Here is a 12,571-nt window from a genome sequence, read left to right as displayed (position 1 = left end):
TCTCACTCTGCTGTGTTGTATTTCCAGCAGATGTCTGGGAAGTTAAAGTCTCCCACAAGAACAAGGGCAAGCGATCCTGAAATTTCTCCTAAATACCTATGGAATATTTCATCCACCTCTCTGTCCTGGGTGGGTGGCCTATAGTAGACTCCTACTACAACATCTGCTCTGTTGGCCTTCCCCCTGATTCTAACACAAAGACACTCTACCCTGTCTTCGCTACAGTTGTGCTCAAGGCAATCATAACAGTCCCTAACATACAGCGCCACCCCACCGCCTCTCCTTCCTTGTCTGTCCCTTCTAAAGAGCTTGTAGCCCTCAACAGGCGCACTCCAGTCATGGGAGACATCCCACCATGTTTCTGTAATAGCCACAACATCATAATTTTCCTGTTTCATCATGGTTTCAAGCTCCTCCTGTTTGTTACCCATGCTGTGTGCATTGGTATACATGCACTTCAGATGGGCTGATATTTTCCCCCTTTCCCCCTTCAAATCTAGTTTAAAGCTCTGTCAATGAGCCCAGCTAACTCCTGCCCTAAGATCCTCTTCCCCCTCTGGGACAGGTGCATTCCATCTAATGCCAAAACGTCTGGTGCCCTGTATACCAACCCATGATTGAAAAATCCAAAGCCCTGATGGTAACACCAGTCTTGGAGCCACAAGTTCATCTGTTGAGTTGTCCTGTATTCTTTTTCATCCATCCACCCAACTGAAGGGATGGAGGAGAACACAATTTGTGCCCCCGACCCCTTAATCACTTTCCCCAAGGACCTGAAATCTCTCTTAATTGCTTTAGGACTACTCCTAGTAATGTCGTCACTACCTACTTGAAAAACCAGGAGAGGGTAGTGGTCCTTGGGTCTCACTAGAGTGGGGAGTTTTGCCTTGAGGTCCTTGACGCGGGCCCCAGGGAGGCAGCAGACTTCCTTATGAAGCAGGTCCGGTCTGCATATGGGGCCGTTGGTACCCCTCAGAATGGAGTCACCCACTACAATGACTCTTCTGGGGTTCTTTTTAGAACTGGTTTTAATACCTGGTCTAGAATGACTCGGCCTTGGTGGACCTTGGTCTTCCTCCTTGTTTGTCTCATTTCCTTCCTCCTTCTCTTCCTCACTCAAAAGTTCCAGGGTCCCAAATCTATTGTGAAGGGACACCATGGAGGGTGAGGGAGGTCGGGAGAGGATTTTCCTGCCTCCCCGAGCAGAGACCTGTTTCTAGCCTCCCCCATCTCTTAGGTCCCCTCCTTCTGCCTGGTAGCAAGAGGTTGAGGGATTACCTACCTCGTTTGGAGCCTCCATTTGCTCCTGTTGCTTTAGGGGTGCTAGGGTGTTACTCCACCAATCAAGTTCCCTTTCACATTCCCTAACACTTCTTAATCTCTTGACCTCTTCTTTGAGTTCCACCACCAGGCTAGGCAGGTCATCCAGCTGATCACAGCGCACACAGGTGTTATCACTGGTGCCATCCGACAGAACCGACAGTCTCAGACACTCCCTGCAGCCCTGAACCTGGACCGCTGCATGTTTGAAACCACAGTGCCCTTGATACTTTCACAGTATTCGATAAGATGAGATAGATAGATTTCTAGTAATGCCACATAAAACCCATGCAAACTGGAAACAGTTGAAGACTTGGACAGATTTCACTGACTTAATGAAAGTCTAAAATTAATGGAAATATCTGTTCTATAAAATGTGTTTTGGGATTTAAAATAACAAAACTCCTAAGATAATCATCACTACAATGCACAATAATGATAAATATCTTCAACATAAGAAGCTCCACTTCTCTTTTAGTAAACTTTTAAAGTATTTTGATAAATAAGCCTTCAGGTTCATTCCTGAGAGTTATGAACAAGATACAATTAAAATATCACTTAGTCCTTTAAGATATCTTAAAGATAGTCCCTTAAGATTAAAATAATTCTTTTCAAAGGGCCATGGTGTCTTTAACAGAAAGAGGTAGGAAATAACTTTGGACATCTTTAGTAACAGGAATAAATAATTAGAAATAATAAAAAACAGACACCAAGACGCCGGTAGTACCTGATACCTGGATATCCTCAGTGTCTGGGGATTTTCTCAATAAACATTTCTTGGTTGTTCAAGTCCTATACAGGGAAGTCTGGTACTTTTCAGTGTTGCATTAACTACTTAAAACTAAATTAGCAGAAAAGCTTATATCAGAAAGGAAAAACAAAAGTTTAGGGTTATTAAATATATGCGTCTGTTGAATTTAAAGAATACCTAGTAACTTTAAAATATATATTTAACTCCAAAGTAAAAGAAGCAGTCCTACTTGTATCCCTGCATGTTCCAATTCATTAGTACAGCAAAACAGATGCTAAGCATTGATACCTATGCTAACTGTTCAATAACTTTAGAATTTTTGAGTACTTATTTGTTGCTCAAGAAGTATTGCAAATATTAAGAGATCATACATATTTCTTCTCACTATGAAGTACATTTCTATGACACACAGCTAACACATGGGTATTTGATGGGACAGTAATAGATATCTAGTTTAATATGCCATTATTTCTCAGTTGATGGGTCACAATAGGTAGATCGTGTGGTGCGTAAAATAGAATTACAATATATATAAAAAGAAAATATTTTTTCTTAACTACTTAATTTTCTGTCAGCCTCTCCAAACATACATTCTTGCTCTAACTGATAAAATTTAGTCTTGTTCAATAGTAAATGTAATGAATAGGTAGAAAGCAGAACAGTTTTGTTTGCGTCCAATGATGAGTCACTAATTAAAAAGAATAGGAAGTCCTGAATTCACATGTCATGCCCACCTTAGGAAATAGTAAAAAAAAAAAACCCAAGCCATATGAGAAAGCAGAGATTCAAATGAAAAACAGTGATTTGAGACACCCCGATAATAATATAGAAGCCAATTCACACTGAAAGTCTGAATTTCGAGTAGGAACATGACTAAATAAGGTGATTAATGTTTGATTATGATGGAAACAGGAATTTTGTTGAGGAACATTTTCAGAACACTTTGGAAAACAATGAAGAATAGTTGAAAAACTGTCCTAATTATCTGTTTTTTGAAATCACAATAATTTGATCTCTCAAGTCTCCTTGAAGATCCAGGAAATACCGAATCATTTTAAAACGGTCCGTAACATTTTCACAGGACAAATATGCCAAGTTAGAGCAAGTCTGAGAGTACAATTAGTGCTCTCAGTACATGATTATTTTTTCATGTTTACCGATTTTTTTTGACTCCAAACCTAGAATTACAAACCTAAACACAGAGCTCACGGTAAGGTATACAAATGCAAAATTACACTTCCCAAATATTTCAGATATGCCAATTTACTCCAGATACAAAATCAAACTATTCTGTGTTCCATAAACACAAATGGGCCTTTATCATAAGAGTAGATATTAGATGGCATTCACATAGATGAGAAATATATCTTTATGATTTGAAGAGGTGTCAATCAATTACACTTTAAATACCAGTTAAGAATGAAAGTAAATGCTTGGTACCTCTCAAATACTTAGCATAAAAAAGATGACAACCTGATTACAATAGTCTACCTGGGAAAAACAGATAAAAACCCATCTGACTCTTGGTTGAATATTTTGATTGTAAGATCTTACTTTCTCTGTTAAATCTTGTTTATTTTCAAATATTTCACTCAATCTGCCATGCTTCCTTTGTGAGTCATATTTTTTAATGAAGCTTAAGTAGAATGGCAAGAATTCAATTTAATATTCAAAAGCAAAATTAAACATATAGTCATACATTAAAGAGATTCCCACTTCTCCATAGTAAGTAACACATCAAGGCCACATTTTTCTTTTCCTGAACTGGCAGATTTCCTTCTTTTTCAAAGGATATACTGTAGAAACATATTTTGTCACAAGTTTCACGTGACAAAACCACTGACCAATGAAAACACTACCTGAAAGTAGTGTTATAAATGACAGGTGTATTAGATTTTGTCCTCTTGTATTGGATTTAACATGGCAAGGCTTTGGTAGTGGGAGGAGGTCTGCAGGGATGGCCTCTATGAGAAGAAACCAGGGGCTGCTGAGCCTATCAACAACACTGGTTATGCCTCTGTGATAATGTATTTTAAAAGGGGTAAAAATGCTGTGCAGCATCTGTGACAGGAGTGAGAAAAATGTGAGGGAAATGGCCACGCACACACCAAGGTCAGGGAAGAAGGAGTAGGAGGAGGTACTCCAAGTGTCAGAGCAGAGACTCCATGAAGCCTGTGGAAAAGACCATGGTGAAGCAGGTTGTTGCCCTGCAGCCCATGGAGGACCACATCAGAGCAGATATACACACTACAGCCTGTGGAGAACCCCATGTTGGAGGAGGCTCCTGGCAGGAACTATGGCCAGCAGAGAGGAGACCATGCAGGAGCACGTTTTCTGGCGGGAACCATGGCCCATGGAGGATCCATGCTGGAACATTCTGTTCCTGAAGGACTGTACCCCATGGAAAGGACCCACACTGGAGAAGTTCTTGAAGAACTGCAGCCCATGGGAAAGATCCACACTGGAGCAGTTCATGAAGGACTGTAGCCCATGGAACAGACCGAGGATGGAGAAGGGTAAAAGTGTGAAGAGAAGGGAACAGCAGAGATACAGTATTATGAACTGACTGCAACCCCCATTCCCCATCCTCTTGCACAGCTCAGTGGGGAGGATGTAGAAGAGTCAGGAACAAAGGAGTCAAGTTATGCCTGGGAAGAATGGGGTGGGGAGAGAAGGTGTGTTTAGTTTTGTCTTTGTTTCTCACTACCCTACTCCATTTTTTTTAATTGTCAATAAATTAAATTAATTTTCCCTAAGTTGAGTCTGGTTTGCCCATGACAGTAATTGGTAAGCCATCACCCTGCTATCTTGACCTGAAAGCTTTTTCATTTTATTTTCTCCCTGTCTTACTGAGGAGGGGGCGTAAAAGCAGCTTGGTGGGCACCTGTCAACCAGCCACGGTTAATTCATCACACCTGTTTTGGAGGCAAAAGTAATCATCAACGTCTTCCTCAGAAACTTTCTCTAGGAAGATGTCTTGGAGGAGCTCAGGAATTTAGGGACCTTGAAAATCCTGACAGGTTTTAACGTCTAAAGTGTAATTCTGACAACTCCATTTAAGCTTCGAAAATTATATCAGGATGTATATCAGAACCACGGTTATCTAAACATTTGGAAACTATAGTAGCATAGTTAACAACATGATTACAAAGTCTGTTTAGATTCAGTGTATATGAAAAGTAAGAATGAAAAGCAGAAAATAAACTTGTAACTTATTCAATGGCAAAGAAACTATAAAATATTTTTCTTTAGAAGTTCATAAAGTAATAGATTTCACATGAATAGTTCCTGAAAAGGCATATCTTCAGACATGAATAATGTAAGAGCTAAGCAGGACTAATCAAGTCACAGACGCACAGTGCCAGTGTAGCTATTCAGTTTCCATTATGGAAATGTATATTTAGAACCAGTTGAGTAACTGTTTAACTGTCTGCTGTGCCATATATTTACTATTAAATATCCACTGATTTATATATTTGTATCTTCCTGTATTTTTTGTGCATTTATTGTTAACTTTTATTATTATTTGGAGTGTTGCCAATAGAAATAAAGACAACTCAGTCAGACCACCTCTGTTTTAGCCTTTCCTAGTTGCTTGAATCGTCGTTAAACCACTGATAGCCAGAAATATATTTAGAATATATTGTAAGATATTCCTACTTAAACAGGTATTTGGTTGATCTCAAAACAAGAGCACAATGATCTTTCCTAAAAGTGTTCCTCAAATTCTATGCAAAAAAAAAAAAAATCCCCACACTACACCAACCAAGAATTTCTCATGAGATTTTACACAGTCTTCTCCAATCTGTTGTATCTATGAAAAGAGAGCTTTGAAAAGGAGCACTGGGAAATTCTGCATCCAATTCTAATAAACTCCCAGATTTAATTTGTAACATAAGAAGCCTCAAAATAAATATAAAGGATGTAAGTAATCAGTCAAACACATTTAAGTGAAAAACCTCATACAAGCACATTTAATGTCTCAGTTAAAATCTAGCTATTCTTCTTCTGAAGTACACTTTTTGTTGCAAGTGTTGCCGAGTGCTTCAATGTTCTGCAGACTGAACAGGAAAGACTTGTCACATCAGGGGAGACGCTGGAGCTGAGTAAGGCAGCCTGATCTGCTCCCCATGTAACAACCCGCACAACTAAGAAAAGGTGACGGGTGATAGTGGTAGGGGACTCCTTTCTGAGAGGTACAGAGGCACCCATCTGTTGACCTGATGCACTCCGGAGAGGTGTGCTGCTTACCAGGGGCTCGTATCAGGGGTGTCGCCGAGAGACTACTGAGCCTCGTACAGGCCACTGACTATTATCTGCTGCTGTTGTTCCACGTGACACCATTGATACAGCCAGGAGCAGTCTGAGGAGTATCAAGAAAGATTGCAGAGCCCTGGGAGCAGCAGTAAGTGACTCTGGAGTGCAGGCAGTTTTTTCATCGATCCTCCCAGTCAAAGGGAAGGGATTTGAAAGGGCCAGTTGAATCTGGCAAATCAACAATTGGTTACGGGACTGGTGCCACAGCCAGGGGTTCAGCTACTTAGACCATGGAACTCGCTTTGAGAAACCTGGTCTACTAAGGGCTGATGGGGTCCATCTGTCAGAGAAGGGGAAGGAGAAGAGCATCTTCAGACATAGACTTGCCAAGCTGGTGAAGAGGATGTGGGGTAACAGTTTTAAAAAGATGGTAGATTTAGATTAGATATAAGGAAGAAATTCTTTACTGCGAGGGTGGTGAGGCACTGGAACAGGTTGCCCAGAGAAGCTGTGGCAGCCCCCTCCCTGGCAGTGTTCAAGGCCAGCTTGGACAGGGCTTTGAGCAACCTGGTCTAGTGGAAGGTGTCCCTGACTGTGGCAGGGGAGTTGGAAGCAGATGATCTTTAAGGTCCCTTCCAACCCAAACCATTTTATAATTCTATGAATATAAATGGTGAATAGGCCACATAGCTGGCAATGGGTAGTATTACTGTAAATGATAAAGTTTCACAAAATTCTGCCTCTGACATCTGGAATTGGTAAGAATTTGTCAGTTTAACAGAAATCATATCAGACTGTAAATGCAAAAATGAATTGTGCTCTGGCACTGATTTCACAGTATTTTCCTTTTTGCTAGAAGAGACTGAACTGATTCTATCTGAGGGCATATTGGGGAGTTTTGCCTTTTGTCCCCAAGTTTATTTGTGATGAGATGTATCCAAGCATCATACACATTTTATTCTAACTTCCTAGTTAACTCTCCAACTCCTACTAGTCAGCAGGTTGGCTCACAACCCATGGATTCTACCTAGCACCTGGTTCCCCTCAGAGAATCTTCTCCAAGAGTCTCACTTCCTGGCCCATACACTGATAATTCCATCCATGAACTTAAATCCAGTTTAAAGATTCAACATTGTTATTTTCTGAATCTTCTTCTTACTAAAGAATTCCACAGTTTTTCTGCATAGAGTTATCTCCAGACCCAAATTACTTAGTTTTTTAGTTCACTCCAGAGGACATATCTTCCAGGCAACCAACAGTTCAGCAGACATCTGCCAGAGTAGTTATCATCCCTCTTACTAGTTTGTCTATTGTTCTTCTCCCAAATGCCACGCAATGAAACAGAGTTAACAGGTCTTGGTTCTCTGTTCCTTATACAGACAGATCTCAGTCTTACAGAAAAATGAAACAAATAGAGCTTCACCATGAAAACCTTAATCATGTCTATATGCGCCATAATCTTGACCTTCCCTAAGATGGCTGAGTATCACCAATACATGATTACTAGTCTGTTTACCTGGCTAAGGAAAGGAACAGCAGTCAAAACATCTCACTCAAAGCAAGCGGGCTTAGCTATTTAACAGACTAATAAGAAACTCGGAGCAAGACACAAATATTTTCCGTATCTCACTACCCAGATTTTAGCAATTTATGTCAAAGGAATAAACTACTCAGTGTAAATGAGATGGATTCATGCAAAGTTTGTATTTAAAATATCCTCTAATAATTGAAGAAAAATATGTATCGTTATCATTCTAAGCTGCTAAACTTAAAACACACACACACACACAGTTAATGGAACCCACAGGCTACTGATGTGGCAGTTTATCAAATGTAGCTGTAATGAAAGATAAATATTACAGGCAATTCGCACTTCATGAAAGGATAAAAGTGTCAGTGTGTAGGTACCAGTTTTACTGCAGGCTATAATCAGCAAGTAAACGAAAGTGCAAATGTCTAAAAAGTTTATAGCCCTCTATGAAGGCCTCGTCTTGTCAGGTATTGATTTAGGTTTTCAGAGGACTTTGCCAGTGTTAAACAAAGTGAGTGTTTGTGAACTTAGAGGACATGTTTTACCTCTGCCAACAAAAGTTGCCTCAAGCTAAATGTGAATATGTTCTCATTGCTTTAATATAAGGAAATGGAAGAAACTTACACAACTATTTTCTTCTTAAATAGAGGGCAGTCCAGAGTGATTGTTTCATATTCTCCACCTTCTCCGCAAACATGGACTCCATATTTCTCAGAAAGCTAACACAAAAGGGAAATTAAAATACGTATTACATTAAAGCAGTCTATTAAATATATTTTGCTGAAAATTTCAGTGTGCGCTTTCTAAAAGACTACCCATTACAAGGCTGAAAAAACCCAAATATCATACAGAGGGTTCTTGATTTCTCTGTATGTGTATTACAATGATCTAAACATTAACAATGTTTTATATTTGAAGTAGAAATGGCACTGTAAATTCAGATAAATGAATGAATTCCTAGTCCTTCTTCATCAGTGACCATGAAAGGTTGTTCAGACTCTTGTATCTCTCTTTAGCATAGATAGTTAACTTTTGTAAGAAACTTGTACTGTAAATCAACACAAGAAGTAGCACTTCATGTAGAAGTACACAATGAACACAATTTTTGGCAACAAATTCAGTAACTGCATTCTATACTTTGGTAAATATCTATTCTTTAAAATTTCTAACAAATAGAACCAATGAGAGTTTTCTAAGTCAAAAGCAAAAAGATAAAGCAAGATCTAAAGAGGTAGCAACGTGCTGTTTCCTTTATAACTTGTACTGAATATACTTTCTAAATCAACATATACATTTATGAATATTCCTGAACTTCTGGATATCCAACTAAAACACGTAACTACATAAACCAATACATTCAAAATAAGAGACATGACGATCTTAATTCCCTGCTTTACAAACAAGCAGCTGTGGAGCACGAACCAAAGTTCGTTTGCTGGAGTAAGAAGCACACAACTGCTGAATAGTTCACTGTAATTCTGTAGTAATGTACTGCACTGATAGGTAGTAATCAAGCACCTGTACCATGCCCGAGCATTGGGACACCCTCTCTTTTTCTGCAGGAGAAATTCACCTCCTCATCAGCAGATTATACCACTTTCTAAAGTGTCCCAGCACTAGCTGTTTCGAGTCAAGTCCTGCCCTGTTTTGTTCACATTAAGCAAGCATTAACATTCTTAAAGTAGTTCACGAGAAGCTGAACTGCAGTCCTCAACTCTATTGCAAACACCAATGTTACTATTAGGAGTATTTATTTAACCTCTTTATACTTGTCCTTATAGGAACAGACGCCCACCCATGATGCTTCTGCAAAGTAGCAATGCAGTTCTCCACAACATGTAGGAGATGGTTAGAAAAAGTTTGTCTGGGGGCTAGAAAATAATTCCAAATCTGTTGTTTGTCTATTTTTAGGCAAGCATGAGACTGGGTTATTTATACATTGTAGGTTCAATTTTTTATATGGTTACCAGAATATTTGTGTAGCAACTCTATTTGATATATTTAAATGATACTGTATTTTTATGGCTGAAGCTTGTGTTACTTTACAGGTCTCTTTCAATGTTTTCTATTTTAAATCCTCAAAGAGTGTTTACAACTTCAGCCATCATCTCAGCTAAAAAAAAAAAAAAAAAAATTCAAAATTAGGTGTGAAAGAAGAAAATGAAATACATGGAACTTGAATGTTTTCATAAAATCAAAGGCCACATTTTTGATTTAAAATTCAGTTAGTTAACAGAAGGCCTGAATCTTATTCAGCCTTTGTTTTGGAGAAAAGTATAAATGCTCTGAGAAAGCAATACCTTGGTAATACTCTATGTGACCATTTAGCTGTCTGGTGTTGTAAAATCTAAATCTCTTTTGGAATATATATTAAATAAATTTTCAATGTCTTGCTATGAGAGTTATTTTTCATTTTTCCTTTCACATTTTCTTTTAAAGAAAAAGGAGCAGAAGAAAACCTTTAATCAAGTGCTCGTTACATAAAAGAGAACTCCATCTGTCAATAATGGCAACAAGGTTTCTATAGGACAAATACATCAAGAATAATTAATGTTGATGCACAAGAATGAACAACCTACAAAACAGTTAGTCAAAACCTTTTATTCTTCCTCTCGAGCTTCCACTGCAAAAAACCCTAAACAAAACTATTAAAAAAAAAATGAGAGAAAAACATAAAAGATATTTCTAAGTATAACCTTTCCACAGTGAATATAAGGAGTGACTGTTTACAAGTCACTTTCAAAATTGGTAGCTCTGCTTGTAAACATCAGTGCCTAGAGTAACTATTGGCAATTAACATTGAATACTCAAAAGAAGTGGGACTATTTCCTATTTTTGTTGTGGGAAATCCTCATTTTCAATGTCACTGGCTTCCAGAATTTTTGGTTCCCATGACTGTCAACAAGAACTGCGGATATTCAGTAGCTCATAGAACAGATTCTTAATGTTCATTTAACAACATCAGTAATATTTTTTAAATGTCATCGATGATATCAGAACTTTGCCTTTCAGTCATTTAGAATATTAACATTTTTGAAGAGCAATTATTTTGTTTTGCAAGTTGGATGTTATATTCATAACAATACAACAGACGAGACTAATCTAAATTTTGATTGCTAAATCTGCCTTCTAGTTCAGAGGAGGCAGAAAATAGCAGATTTACAAATTACACTTAACTAAAAATGCAAATCCAATTCAAAATCCGAAAGAAATATACAATGAAAATGTCTTCTAGACTACACAAAATTAATCTCAACTCAAATACACAAGACACAAGGTATATAAACAATCAGCCCAAACATTACCCAAAGAAGAGTCTCTGCCTACCTTAAGAATTAAACACAAGGAGTAAAGCTGACTTTCTCATTTAAGTTTAGTAATCAAAGATAAAAGATATGAATTCAAGTGCTACTTATTTCAAGTGAAGACTTTGATCCCAGACAGAAATTGTGGCACTTAGTAAATCCTAATTACCGAAATGCTCTTTACATCAAGAAGTACTCATCAACTTCTAAGGCAAACATACAAATGACTAAACATTTTCTTACTGTCTATTAGCAGAGACAGAAGTACAGACAAATATAACCATAGACAAATATAACCATAATATGCATTTACCATTCAATTAATAAATTCTAAGGAGAGTGTGAGCAGCCCCTGAGATTTGGCAAGTTGCCAACAAATTCTTTAGATTAAAAAGTTAGGGCTCCTGGTATATAGGAAACAGTGGGACATGAGAGCAATTTAATAATTTAGCAGTTATGTAGTAACCATTCATCAATAATTAGTCAAAGACCTATCATTTAGACAAAAGCAATAATTCAAGAACTTTCTTTGCCACAATGCCAATGTCCTGAGCCATTAAAATTCACCCCCGATAAAAGTATGAGTTGCAGATCATCATCATAGTCATAAATTCAACCTTCTGTGTGTAAAGTCAGAAAAAAAATTGCAAAATTAAATCAAAGTTTTTTCCACTTAATACTTCTCCATTTTTCTACTGCTACAGCAGCAAAAACACCTCACCTTTATATAAGTAATTATTAGAATTTCTATTGTACACATAAACTAAGGTAAATCAGAAGACTGAAAATTTAGGAGACAATATATTTTTCCAAAGTTAAATAATTCAGTGGATGAAATCACCGAAGCGTTCGGATTTGTTTGTTTGTTGGGGTGTTTTTTTCCCAATTTACATTGACACACCTCTTATAATGCCTCAACAAGATATTTTTTCTAAAACAAAAATTACTAATTCATGCTTATTTCTTGAATGTCCAAAAGATAAATTATAATAGGCACACTATAGTAACACAAGCTGATTTTATTGCCTGTTCCTTAAGGTAATTTTTTAGTATAAAAAAAGTGGATAAATAAATTCCTAATTCCGATCTGTAGTATCAGAGAAGTTGAACTTTGCGAATACATGCTAAAATGTAAAGCAGGATATTCCCTACTAATCTTAAATGACTCAACATATCATACATGTTGTGGTTCAATATCAAAGAACCTCTTATATTCAACATTGCCATTTTTTTGGGCACTGAACTTATAAAGATATAAACTGGTTTTGAACAAAACTGAAGAACATGTAGAACACTATTTAATTAAACAGAACTGCAAAAATTCTCACAAACTTGCACACCACACTAGGGAAAATGCTGTAATGAAAAACCCTAGCACCTAGCTGAATAACTATGTAAAGTAACATG

The 12,571-nt window shown here is 37.6% G+C and overlaps 1 protein-coding gene across 2 annotated transcripts in view; it reads right to left on the bottom strand.

Annotated features, from left to right (window-relative positions):
- Positions 1-12,571, bottom strand: part of DPH6 (diphthamine biosynthesis 6) — a 217,788-nt gene that overhangs the window by 137,039 nt on the left and 68,178 nt on the right. For both annotated transcript variants that reach the window (XM_074868193.1, XM_074868194.1), the window contains one exon: positions 8,484-8,578. In XM_074868193.1, the coding sequence (XP_074724294.1) occupies positions 8,484-8,578 (95 nt within the window). The remainder of the gene's footprint in view (positions 1-8,483; positions 8,579-12,571) is intronic.

The sequence above is a fragment of the Strix uralensis genome, chromosome 4, assembly GCF_047716275.1.
Source record: "Strix uralensis isolate ZFMK-TIS-50842 chromosome 4, bStrUra1, whole genome shotgun sequence".
Classification (NCBI taxonomy): domain Eukaryota; kingdom Metazoa; phylum Chordata; class Aves; order Strigiformes; family Strigidae; genus Strix; species Strix uralensis.
This window is presented reverse-complemented; position numbering and strand designations above follow the sequence as displayed.